The sequence below is a fragment of the Chelonoidis abingdonii genome, chromosome 2 (genome assembly GCF_003597395.2).
Source record: "Chelonoidis abingdonii isolate Lonesome George chromosome 2, CheloAbing_2.0, whole genome shotgun sequence".
Taxonomy (NCBI): domain Eukaryota; kingdom Metazoa; phylum Chordata; order Testudines; family Testudinidae; genus Chelonoidis; species Chelonoidis abingdonii.
The window spans coordinates 78,490,426-78,504,324 of NC_133770.1; the positions used below are offsets into that span (position 1 = coordinate 78,490,426).

General features: G+C 41.1%; 1 protein-coding gene across 7 annotated transcripts in view; it reads left to right on the forward strand.

Annotated features, from left to right (window-relative positions):
- RBMS3 (RNA binding motif single stranded interacting protein 3) overlaps window positions 1-13,899 on the forward strand; it is a 1,007,942-nt gene that overhangs the window by 825,978 nt on the left and 168,065 nt on the right. For all 7 annotated transcript variants that reach the window (XM_032790015.2, XM_075062478.1, XM_075062476.1 and 4 more), the window contains one exon: window positions 503-582. In XM_032790015.2, the coding sequence (XP_032645906.2) occupies window positions 503-582 (80 nt within the window). The remainder of the gene's footprint in view (window positions 1-502; window positions 583-13,899) is intronic.

The following is a 13,899-nucleotide window of genomic DNA, read 5'->3' on the forward strand; positions in this document are numbered from 1 at the left end:
TCTTCCTTCCCATTTGGCAGCAAACCATTGATAACTGCTCTTGGAGTAGCTTTAAAAGAAAATCATGCACCCATTTTATAATTCTGAATTATTGTCATTTTACTCCCCTTCAGTTTTAGCTTAGATCCTGTATCTTTTGCTCATTCTTTGGAAGCATTTTGGGTGCATCAGAAATTTGGAATCAGGTCCTGAGCTTTTTTCAAGAAGCATTTGACATGTCCTTGTTTGAGATGCTCCCTAAGACTCAAAAGCAAGCTGTTCACTGCCACGGTTCCAGCCTGCATGCAGCCAGGAAAAATGCTGCAATGCTTGATAGTGGCAAGTTCTCCTTGCTAGCTAACACCATATTGTAATGAACTGCTCCACCCGCATCTCTACAGAATTCAGCAAGAGCAGCTTTCGAGATTTCTCTCGACATCTGTGTCGGGCCTGCCTTTGCTGACTGCACACTTTCATAAAACTCTAATAATAATTGCTTCCCCCTCTCCCTTTTCTTTTCCAGAATGGAGTCTACAGAAAAATGTGAAGTAGTAATTCAACATTTTAATGGCAAATATCTAAAAACTCCTCCTGGTGTACCAGGTAAGTGTTTCCATTTCTTCTTCACTAAAATAACATAAACATTCCTGAGGCATATTAGCCGATTTAGATTATAGGACTGCTGGAGTACATGCCGAGAGTTGCAATATTATAGGTTTGCTGTTATGTCTCCCCATCTAAGCAGACACACATGGTTTATTATGAGCAGTGATCATTGTTTATTTTTGCTGTTACCCTCCAATCCTCATTGAATTTACAATGTTGGCCCTGCCCTCGTTAGTACTACATGAGCATTTATGTTTGACAAAAAAGAAGTGTAAATAACCACTGCAATAATTTTTACTGTATACATTTTCCATTTTTATTGTATGGATTTTGTTTGAATTTCTCAATTGGGGCAAAATCCAGATAGATAAATAGTAGTGGCGTAGTAGCATTTTTGTTCTCCTCTGGACTCTCTCCGGTTTGTCCACATCTTTCTTAACTTGTGCTGCCTGCAGCTGGACACAGTACTGCAACAGAGGCCCCACCAGTACCAAGTAGAGCAAAGCAACTACCTCCTTTGTCCTACAAACAACACTCTGTTAATACATTCAAGAATACCTAAATACCACACTTCTTTCTGATTTATTTTTTCCCTTTAGTTTGTTTTACTCTCCACATTTGACAACACTTTGGGTGAAATCCTAAACCTATTGCAATAAGTGGCAAAACCCATACTGACTTCAGTGGGGCAGGATTTCAATCTTTGTGCATAGTCAGTTTCGCTATTGTCAGTTTCTCCTGTTGCTTGTGTGACGGCTTGGCTACACTCGAAACTCCAAAGTGCTGCCGTGGGAGCACTCCCGCGGAGGCGCTTTGAAGTGTGAGTGTGGTCGCAGCGCCAGCGCTGGGAGAGAGCTCTTCCAGCGCTGCATATACTCCACCTCCCCAAGGGGATTAGCGTGCAGCGCTGGGAGCCATGCTCCCAGCACTGGGGTACTGTTTACATTGGTGCTTTGCAGCGCTGTAACTTGCTGCGCTCAGGGGTGTGTTTTTTCACACCCCTGAGCGAGAAAGTTGCAACGCTGTAAAGCGCCAGTGTAGTCAAGGCCTGAGTCTCTCTTAGAAGAGGGGAGACTATAATGTAGGAATACAACAATTAGTAGAGGATCTCAAGAGTATTCGTAATATCTGCAGCTACTATAAATTAATTTATTTAAAGTTGCCTGTATTTCAGGTTGTCACTGTCTCCTTAATAACTTCAGCTTTTAGGGTATCTACATAATACATGATTTTTGTACTTATCTTTTGTTCTTGCAGTGACTCAATTAAATTTCATCATTTTCTGTTAGAGGCAGAAAATTTAGCATCATCGTATGTTTTCAGTAGCATGTACATGCCACATATAAGGCTCTGATAATGGGCCTCATATGCCTCTCTGGCAGCACATATGGGAAGTAAAGTGTCCTCAGTGTCCAGTTCCACTGGTGCAGAAGCCACATAAAGGTGGCATATATGGCTCCACTTTGTCTCCCTCTTCTCAGCTTCCAAAGGTGGCAGATGGGGAGCGAACGATGGGAGAGCAAGTGGTCATAACACTTTGCAGGCCATGCCATCCCCTGAAGCAGGCGGAATCAGGGATGATTGAAAGGTTCTCAAACTCACTTTTCCAACACTACCTGCTCCTGCACTGTGCTTCCCCTGAGTTTTTTTCCCTGGGTTTTCTAGCTGCTTTCCTATTCAGAATGTTTTAAGGTTAAATACAAAAAGGTACTGACTTCAGGGTTTGCCTTAGGGGGTTGAATACTTCCTGTTGATAAATTAAGGATATTGATGATGACCATAATGTGGGAAAAGAAACTGAGAGCTGAAGACATATAGTAGGTGCTTAACCATTCAGCTGTGGATGTTTTAAATAACTACTCAATCATCACTAGCCTGCATAGCAATGTATAAATTGTTATGGCTTGATTTTGCTAATTTCATTTAGATATATTTGTCCAAGGAATATAGTCAAGTTGGAAATAATATATAAGGCATGTGGGTTATATATACATTCAGACACGTGTAATTTCCACCATAGCATTGTCAGATAGTTCATTTGTATCTGCTTTTCTTCAGAGCCAGAATGACCATATTGCAGGAGTGATCAAAATGCATCTTATAGGCCTAATTAGGCCTACAGTTATGCAGTTTGGTTGGCAGTCACCCTCATTTTTAAGGAAAAATTGCAGCGTGCAAAAACTACGTCTTATCATGGAATCATAGGTGGCGAGTTATATTCTTTTATGGTGCCCGGGCTCCAGGAATATTGAGGGGTAGGGGCCCTGCTCCACCAATATTTGGAGCTGGGTCTCTCCCCGGGCCCTGCCAGGAGCGGGCCCCTGCCTCTGCCTGCCACCTCTCCCCCCACATGTCTCCCTCCCTGGCCGCCACATCCCTGCCTGAAAGAAAGCAGCACGCACCTCTCCTGTGCCTGCTTGTGCTGCTGGCGTAGCACATACCTACACTACACCGGCTTCCCGCATCAACTGCTGTCTGCTGCCCCAGGCCCTTAGTGCCCCCCCACACACTGCTAATGGCAGGAGAGGCTGCCCTTCCACCCTAGCCGTGAGCCTCTCCAATGCCCCAAACCTCTCATCCCCAGCCCTCATCCCCCTGCACCCTAATCCGCTGCCCCAGCCCTGAGCCCCCTCCTGCATCATGAACCCCTCATCCTCAGTCCCACAGCCCTCACCCCTGCACCCCCTCCTATCCCTAAACTCCCTCCCAGAGCCTGCACCTTGCACCCCTCCTGCACTGTAATCCCCAGGCCAGGACCTGCACCCCAGACCTCCTTCCCCAACCCAAACTCCCTCCCAGAGCCTTAGGCAGGTGGGGGCAGGGTTGGGGGGGCGGGTTCTGGGCACCACCAAAATATCTACAAACCTGCGACCCATGCATGGAATGATACATCTTGGTCAATATGGCCTCTGCTCAGATCAAGAGGGAGCACAGTATGCTGGGACCTGTAATCTCTATTGGCTATACTTACATTTCATTGCCTTCCTGCCAATTGATAGCACGTTAAATACCCTTGGCAGTCAGTTTCCTTTTGGGAGAAACCAGTGATATGGAATATTAGAGGTTTTTTTAAAAATTTTTACACCATATATGCTAGTCCTTGAACAGAGGTGGTCACAAACAGCATGCAGGCAATCCTTTCTTTCAGGAATCTCAGCCAAAATCTAATGCTCCTATTTCAGGAGCAACTCTGCCCCCAAAGTTGACTCTTGTATAAAATACCTCTGCATCACAAAACTAGCAACAATGCAGCATTTCTTCAAAGACTGAGTAGTGCTAGCACAGTAAGTAAATGAACTGTGGCAGCACTACCTTGTGACTGCCTCCATACCAACATTAACAATCAATATGAAAACTACTTTATGCAAATTAGGCACAGCTCTCAGGATCCTAGCTTGTTATCAGTATCATCATCTGTTGGGTAGTTTAGAAATCACTGTCATAGTCACTCTGCTGAGTCTGAGTGCTTGACAACACTGTTTCTTAGCTCCCAGTTCTGCAAAGACTTGCACAATATGAGTAGCCCCACCATACTTTCTGGGACTACTCAGAGTATGTGAAAGTAACTTCATGGGCAACTCTTTGCAGGATCAGCATAGTTTTCTAATGAGTTCTCTTGTTTTGAGATGTTTCTTGTTGTTTACTAGCTTTAAGCTCTTTCTTATACTTTGCGTGTTTCCTTACATGGAAAACAAACAATATGCTAATTAAAAGACAGTTAACTGCTGTCATAAGCATAAATCCCAATTCTGAACCTTAGAGTCCAAAATGTGGGTGCCTGCATGAAACCTCCAAGCCTAATTACCAGCTTGGATCTGATAGCGCTGCCACCAGCCAAAAATTCCAGTGTTTGGCTCACTCTGGTCTCCCCAAAACCTTCCCTGGGGGACCCCAAGACTCAGATGCCCTGAGTCTTACCACAAAGGGAAATAACCCCCCTCCCCTTGTCTTCTCTTTACTTCCTCCCCAGGCTTCCCCTCCGTGGGTTATCCTGGAAGATTACTGTACTTAAACTCCTTGAATTACAAACGAGGAGGGCCAAGTTTACCTTCCCCTCCTTCTTATTCCCCTCCCAGTCTTTCCCTAAGAGAGTCCGTAATCCTGGCACAAGATTTCTATCCCTAGAGCCTCACTGTAGAAAGAAAATCCAACAGGTTCTTAAAAAAGAAAGCTTATATTAAAATGAAAGAAAAGACATAAAATGGTCTCTGTATATCAAGATAACAATTACAGGTCAATTGCTTAAAAGAAAAATATGAATAAAAAGCCCTCTAAAAGAAATACAATTTAAACATCCCCAGCAACTACACACATGTAAATACAAAAAAAAAAACATAAAAGCCTATATGGTTTTTCTACCTGTACTTACAAATTGGAACAGAAAGATTTAGAGAAGCCTGGAGATAGAAATCACTCTCATAGCTGAGAGAGAGCACAGAACAGAGAGACACAGACAAAAGACAACACACCGAAAATTCCCTTCCCTGCGCTTTTAAAAATCTTGTTTCCTGATTGTCCTCTGTTTCAGCAGTGTTCGGTTTCCTTTGTTAACCCTTTACAGGTGAAAGAAACATTAACACTAGCTATCTGTTTATGATGCCCCCAAACACAGACAGTGGGAAACGTCGCTGGTGGTGATTCTTCCTAGAACTTTAGACTAAACAGATTATACAACACATGCACTTTAATATACTACTAGTATGTAAATCTACAAGACTTTTAATATTAAGGAAAAATTTTAACCAGTGTATTGCTGGGAAACTCTCACGGGAGAGTGCATAGCGATCCTTTGGTTAGAAGCCTGAAATGTGTTGAATTTCAAAATCAAAATATTGGAGAGCTAAACTCCAACAAAGAAGTTTCTTGTTGTTCCCCTTGGCAGTATGAAGCCACTTTAGCGCATCATGGTCAGTTTGTAGCTGGAACCGCCGTCCCCAAACATGGGCGTAGCTTTTCCAGGGCGTATACAATGGCATAGCGTTCCTTTTCACTAACTGACCAGTGGCTTTCCCTCTCAGATAGTTTTTTGCTGAGAAACACGACAGGATGGAAGTTGTGATCCGGTCCTTCCTGCATGAGAACTGCTTCTATACCACGCTCAGATGCATCGGTGGTTACTAGGAATGGTTTGTCAAAGTCCGGGGCCCTTAGCGCAGGGTCAGACGTGAGCGTCTCCTACATTGCGTGTTTCCTTACATGGAAAACAAACAATATGCTAATTAAAAGACAGTTAACTGCACAACTACTGTATACAGTAATTGAATGATGTGATGTTCATATAAATTATAGTAAAATCACCTCCATGCACAAGTATGTAACTTCTAACACAAGCTATAATCTTCCATTTTATGGACTTCTCTCCTTAAACTATTTGCTGACAGTTTTTCTGATCCAACTGATGTAGGTAATCTGCTTGAAACATGGCAAATGATAGATTGGTGCTGTATCACATTAGGGGAAAAGAAATATATACCAAGGCCTTACTTTTGCCATTTCTTCCTGTATGCATACAATGGGTTGCAATACAACCCTATCTAATATCATAGCTACACCCGATGGAAGCATTGGGAATAGCAAGGACTCTGTTAGTGCAGGGTTTCAGTCACTATAACCCCACACACTCTATAGGCAAGTTTCAGAGTTAGTCAAGGAAAATTAGGTATAACTACAACATTCTTAATTAATTTAACCCTATGCCTGTATTTCTTCTGTTGGTGACTCTTTCTGCTTGATAGAACATTTAAATGAATGCAACTGATAGGTTTCCACATTTAAACAATGGTAAATTTTGCCTTTGCCAAAAAGAGCTATATAATAGAGGGTGAAAGTTAGAGACAAAGATATTTTTCTTTATTTTTAGTGGTCATTAATTTAGATGTCGAACAGGAACAAAAATGGGATATACAAAGCAATAAAAGTGGGGCATACAACAACATAGGAATCTTGATGAGATAGCATATTTATCTGTATTTCAAGCTGATAAAGTGGAATTGGATTTAAATGATCATGACTTGTTCTGGTCGTTCAGCTACAATATATGAATCAAATCTTATTTTCCAAAAGAGAATTCCCATTTGAGAGAGTTGTTTGATGTGCTTTCTCCTTGTTTATCCTGATCTCAGTGGTCATTTGGTTGCAGGGGTCAGATAGGAAGTGATTTCTCCAATGTTTTAAGAGTTCTCATCTGAGTACCATTCAATTCCAGGTAAAGAATATTACAATTTATGGAAGAGCCAGTTAGAATCATGAATAATTTGACTAATTTCACTATGCACTAGACCACCTAGAAGAACTCGCTCTATCCTTGTTAGATAGAGATTTTCTATCTGCAAACACAGTTGATTTGGAATGATCAGTTTCATCGATTCGCATAGAGTGAACATTTCAGCATAATTTTCAAAACAAGGTGCTCCCATAATCCATATTTAAAAGTCAGTTCTGCTGTATTCATTATTACAGTTCTTAAGAGCTCACAGAACAAGTATGATCTTTTGAATTAGGAAGATATACATTTTTCCTTTCCTTGCCAGTAATATTAGTTTGCTTTTTACCTACTGCTAAAAAGGTTTAGTCCAAGCTTCTTCGTATTCATATAGTTTCTCATCACTGCTTCTAGTCAATTTATACATCCCTGTTATAAACCTGTATTTAAGCCTCTTGGTAAAGATAGAAGCATTTTGCTTTATCCTCCCCCTAGCAATTGCTTATCTTCCTGCATGGAGACGCAAGGAGAATCAAGTCTCCTAGTGTACTTGGAAAATCACAATCAGAGTTTGAAAATTATCCTTCCAGCAACACAGTCATTGGCATACAAAGAAAATCAGCTCTAGTTGTTGTGGTGACCTCTTCATGAATGCCAGTTGAAAAAAAAATGAGAAACCTGATAACGTTAGCAGAGATATGTCTCCATGTTTGTTGTTAAACGCAACTGCTCAAACAGTCATCTGATTTCTAGAAAAAATTAGCCTATCTGGTTAGGGTTAAATGCAGTTGATTCAGAATTTTCAATTGGATTCCTAGCAGCTTAACAGAGATGGCACAGAACTGAGCAAATCTCATGTGTTGGGCCACATCTCCTCTACCTCACATTCCCTTTACTTCATCTTCTAGTTATCCATAAGCTTTTAATGAATACCTCATGGGTTGTTAATCCTTGTTAATACTCTCGCAGAGGTGTGTCTGCTCTGTTCACTTTTGAATACAGGGCACTCCCAGCCTGTACGTTCCCTTGGCATATGAGGTTTCATAACTTCACCAGAAGGAAAAAAAAGTTTCATATATAAGACCCAACTTCTGTGCAACTCTTGTAAAGTAAGGAATGATCCATTTGAACAAAGCCAGTGTCAATCATTTAAGTGTTCTGGCCACCAGTCCAGGAGGAAGGTGTAAAGTACCATGCCCCACAAAGTACCACAAAGAACAAGCAGACAGGGTGCCGTGAAAGGCACATGTCTTATATGTATTCAGGGCTAAAATACCTTTTGTTGCTTCATTTTCTAACTTCAGCTGCCATTTATTGTCTCATAACAAGTTGCACAGCTATGCAGTTGCAGATCCAGACTGCTCTGTTTCATCCTAGTGCCAGTGAAAAGGATGTTTTCCTTCACTTCCAGGCTCTTCACTGGGAAGACTCATAATACCTAAGTAAATTGAGCAGTGCTATGTCTATGGGCTGGTCTACACTACGGGGGGAAATCGATCTAAGATACACAACTTCAGCTATGTGAATAACGTAGCTGAAGTCGAAGTATCTTAGATCAAATTACCTACCATCCTCACGGCGCGGGATGAATGTCCGCAGCTCCCCATGTCAACTCCGCTACCGCCATTCGGGTTGGTGGAGTTCCGGGATCGATAGGAGCTCGTTCAGGGATCGACATATCGCATCTAGATGAGACACGATATATCGATCCCCGAGAAATCGATTGCTACCCGCCGATACGGCGGGTAGTGAAGACGTAGCCTATGTTAGTAAATCATTCTTGCAAAGGGTGCTGCTCTGTCTAACCCTTTAGAGCCTTTCCAATCCAAAGGGACTTTCTCAACTAACAAAAATGTGGTGATGTCGAGCCTTAGATATTCAGTGCGAGACACTTGAGTACTGCAGAAATAATTAGTTGATATCATTATACTTCTTCCAGATTGAGAAAAAACCTGCAAACTCTCTGTATTTGACAGGATTCACATGAATTCCATCATCATCCACAACACCTTGGATTATTTTATTTTCCATCCTGTCCAGTAGATTGGCAGTAAGGCAAAAAGTTTGCTGTTGGCTCATTTTGAATTGTCCAGGACCTAGTGGACATTACAAAGATTGTCACTCCAGCTTCATGTGTACAGCCTTGAGGCAGCCTTGGCAGGAGTCAAGAAATGAATGAGTAAGGGAACAAATCTACGTGCTCAGTGAAGATGTGACTGGACAAGAGCAGACTGGAGCCATGCTTGTGGTGTGGGGTAGCTTGCACTGCATCCCTCAGTGCTGTTTCTCTCTCTCTCTCTCTTTTTTTTTAACAGCTGTTAATCATATTTCATTTTACAAAACAGCTACATTTTCCATCAGCAAGGAAATGAGTTGTCTTTTTCTATTGACAAGTTTGGGTACAGCTTTTAGGGGAAGATTTTCAAAGGCACAAAGGACCACGGTCGGCTCCAGGCACCAGCCCAGCAAGCAGGTGCTTGGGGCGGCCAAGGGGAAGAGGTGGCACATCCGGCTGTTCGGTGGCAATTTGGCACTGGGTCCCTCACTCCCTCTTGGAGCGAGGGACCAGCTGCTGAATTGCCACCGAAGACTGAAGCAGCGGTGGTAGAGCTGCTGCAGATCGCAACTGTGGCATTTTTTGTTTGTTTGTTTGTTTTTTTGCTGATTGGGGCAGCAAAAACCCTGGAGCCAGCCCTACCTGAGCCCCAAAGACTGGAGCTGGATCTTGGGTGTTAGGATCCAGGATTTTGATTTGACCTCATCTCTAGTGCTTTATTATCTGACTTGCTTCCATATTCTTATGGCTCAATCCCCAAAGCCATAAGCTTTTGAGCAGCTTTATTCATGCAAGTTGTCCCGCTGATTTCAAAGAGACAACTCATTTGAGTAAAATTACTCAAGTGTTTCTACGATTGTCCCCATAACACCCAATCAGGCAAAAAATATTTATGTAACTTTAACTAGGTGAATAGCTCAGAACCGGCTCTAGGCACCAGAAAACCAAGCACGTACTTGGGGCAGCACAATTCCAGGGGTGGCATTCTGGGTGGCTTTTTTTTTTTTTTTTTGCTTGGGGCGGCAAAAACCTAGAGCCGGCCCTGCAAAGGACTGTTACATGTCCAGCTCCCAGTACCCTTTGCACCTCTGAAAATGTACCTCATAGTCATTGGGCTTGTCCACACAGTGCTTAAATCTGCACCAGAAGTGTGTAAATTTTAGTCCTCACCAGTGTGTCATGCAATAATTGGCCAACGTGGACTCTACTGGCATGCACTAAAAGTTTCCTGGCATGCGCTGAGATAGTACAGTTTGAAATGGGATTAGATTGATGTGCGCTAGGGAACTTCTAGTGCATGCCAGCCTCATCCATGTGGGCACTAGTGCAAACTAAAATGTATATCCCACGCACCCTCATCCCCCGTGCAGTCACAAGCACCACGTAGAGAAGCCTCTTATCTCTTTTTTTGAACACGTTCAGGGGCCAAGTAAGTCACTTTTATAACTCTCTGAACTTTGCTTTTTGGTTTGTTTTGTGGAGGAAGCTGTCCTGAGTGCACTGACTATCCCCTACAACTGCCTCCATTCTGGTACATCACAAAGCTTTGTAGCAGTTACAGCACTTCCTTCGTTTCATTTTCCTTGCAAATATTTAGGGTCATTAAAAGCTTAATGTGGTCTGAGTAGCATAAGCTACAGATCCAGCTCTGGAAAAACCCATTAAGTATGAAATGATATTCGTGAAAGTGGTGGAACTCTAGAGAAGAGCCCACACTCTGGTTCTCCCTCTTCAAAACAATGTAAACTACCAATTACTATTATTACTAAATTTAATGACAGACTACATTGATATCAGAAGAAGAAAAAAGAGCTATTGTCATTTTTGTAGCACCTCTATTAATAGCATTCAACTAAACCAACATTAGTGCCAGATTATCTGCTTCCTTTTTTAACCTAGGCAGAAATTGTCCTAAGCAATCGATAGCTTCATACACCCCATCTTTAATATTTACATTCTTTTGCTTTTTGACCACAAGGTCTTTGCTTCAAGTTCTAAATGGTAGTTATTGACCAGGATTCTCTCTATCTTCTTTAATGCTCAGTTGTTGCTTTTCTTGTTGAGGCTGGAAACTTCTTTTACCAGGGTAAAACAGTTAATTTTGTTTTCCACTCCTGTGTCAGTTTGAATATTTCTCTCTGGTCAACTCATGGCTTCTTAAACCCTAAGAATAAACTCAATTTCTTTCATCTTTGTTCTGAAGAAGTAGTCTTAGCATGTGGAACCACACATGTAAGAACAATATCTTTCCTAAGGATGAGTGAATAAAACAGAACACAATATTCTAGTTGAAGGCTAGCAAGTGTATTGTGCAGTAGCAATATCACTTCTTTTCCTTTTCCTCTCCCTCAGTGAATTTCATTGTGTCTCTTTGTGTATGTGAATAACACATTGCATTTTTTTAAAAGAACTATTGCCTTGAGGAGTTCAGACCACTTTCCAAAGTTAGGTATATGCAACTAACAACACCTGACGTGGAATATGATGAAGAGTTGGTTGTGACTTGCCTCAAATCACATAGCAAATCAGCAGTCCAGTTGGGAACAGCACCCAGGTTTCCGGGCTCCCATTACTATGCCTAGTCCATTTGACTGCACTATGCATGGTTGTGCATCTGTGCTCTGAACTGACATATACCCTGAAGACTTATATAATGGGCAATAAGAGTTCAGTTAGAGCCTTATAGATATATAATACATCAGCAGCGCAAAACAGCCAGAACACAGCCCAATGATTGAACATATAGTTTGGTTTACAATTAGTTTGTAAAAATTTGCTGAGTGCTCTGAGTTCTCTGAATGAGATCTTAGATTGTAAGTGGAAGGGTCCATCTTTTAATTCTGTGTTTGTACAGTGCCTAGCACAACGAGCTTCTAGTCCATAACTAGTACTCATAGGTACTACAGTAATACAAATAAATAATTTTAGTGACATTAATATTATTGTGGACGTTTGAAACAAAGGTGTTACATTTTCCACTTTGCTATCCTCAAGAATGATCTGTATTCCAAAAACAAAATAATTCCATCATTTTTTATACTCATTTCCTTTAACACATATAATCGTAAGATGATCTGAATTTGTTACTTTGTCTACCTTCCAAGCATTTGTTTTTTCGCAAACCGCTCCATTGTTATCTGCTGAGTACAGTGTATAAATCTTCCCCTACTGTATCAAAAAATATGATCCCTGTAAAGACAGTGGCAAAATAACTGTTTAACAAATTTTCCATTTCCTTATCCACTCTCTGCAATTCCCTACTGTCATTTTTATCTTTTACTTTCTATGCATTATGAATATATGTGCAGAACTCTTTGTTGTTAGCAGAAATTTCTTTTTCATTTTGAGCCCTCTAAACATCCTTTTACCTGTCTGCAGTTTGTGATATTTTTATAGATCTTACAATCCTTGTTTTTGTCAGATGGTTTATAATTTTTAATTCTTTCTACTTATCTTTTATAGTAAATCTTTCATCCTCACATAACTACAGTCTCCTCGTGTGACGCATGGCTAGAAAGGGTTAAACAGCCTGCAAAATAAACAATCCTCAAAAGACATGTGGAGGGATAATGTTTGTGTATCTGCATATGCATGAGTAGGGTCAATGATGTAATCAACTCTCCCTCTCTATGCTGTATTCTGATAATTCAGAGGTCAAAAGAACATCCTATCATTTAAATGAATTGTAAACACGGGATATCTCTGTATTCATCTCTCTTTGAAATGTATAGCAAATAATCTGTGAATGGTGGAGGAACAAGTAAATTGCCTTATGTTAATGCCTATAGTTAAGTACTGGTGATGGACCTCCTTAAAATCATGCTAATTGCCTTTTGAACTCCAGCTTGTCAAAATACATGAAATTGTATAAAAGATCCTTGGGTTCTGATTCTGTCATCTCAGGTCTGCTTAGGCTTCATCAGGGGAAGTTTGAGTTACAAGACTGAGGTCCCAGTTATGTTGGTGCGCCCCGAATATGATATTTGGACATTGGGCTATAACCAATGAACTATTTCTAAAAGAACTCCTTTTCAACTACAAAGCTCACCATCTCTGCTATGAATCTGAATCTTAAGAATTGAACTCCGGTGTGTATATTGATCTTTTAACCATATTCTCTCTTTTGTTTTTAAATAAATTTTAGTTTAGTTAATAAGAATTGGCTGTAGCATGTATCTGGGTAAGATCTGAAACATCCATTATCCTGGGAAGTAATGTGTCCGATCCTTTGGGATTGGTTGAACCTTTTCTTTTATATGATGAATAAGATTTACCTAGACGGAGGCCTGAGGCTGGATCACTTTAAGAGAACTGTGTTGTTTGCACTTCTGTAGGGTTAATAAAGCAGCTGTTTTATGCTGGCTTGGTAAATCTAAGTCTTGGAATATCCACCAGCTTTCTGGGGATTGTCTGCCCTGTTCTTTGCAGTTCACCCTAATAGAGTGAGCACAGCTGGCTCCCCACCAGGAGCCCGGTCACACCTCAGTTGCCTTTTCTCCCATGTTTTGAACGGGTTGAGCATCTTTTGCAGTATCTCCAATTTGTTCCTACTTTTGGACCATAGATTTCTAATAGGTAGTGATTTTGATTCTAATCAAAATTACGTGGGGCCATTATCTTGCTCTCAAAAGCAGCTTTCTTAAAGTCAAAAAAATTGCATTGCTTCATAACTTTGAGTATTTCACATTTAACTAAGTTGTTTTTGATCACTGAATGAAACAGGCTTCTCCACCTTCAACTCAGTTTTTCATCTGTGATTCATTGTTATGTCTCTGTCCACATATCCTTCAGCTGGCCCTACTTTGTAGGTACTGTCATAAACAGATGGTTAAGGGTTAATGTCTCTTTTACCTGTAAAGGGTTAACTAGCTCAGTAAACCTGGAACACCTGACCAGAGGACCAATCAGGAGACAAGATGCTTTCAAATCTCGGCAGAGGGAAGCCTTTGTTTGTGCTTTTTAGGTTTTTCTTTGTTCTCTCTGGGGTCTGGGAGGGATCAGACATGTATACAGACTCTCCAATCTTCTGAAAAAAGTCTCTTCTATTCAAATAGTA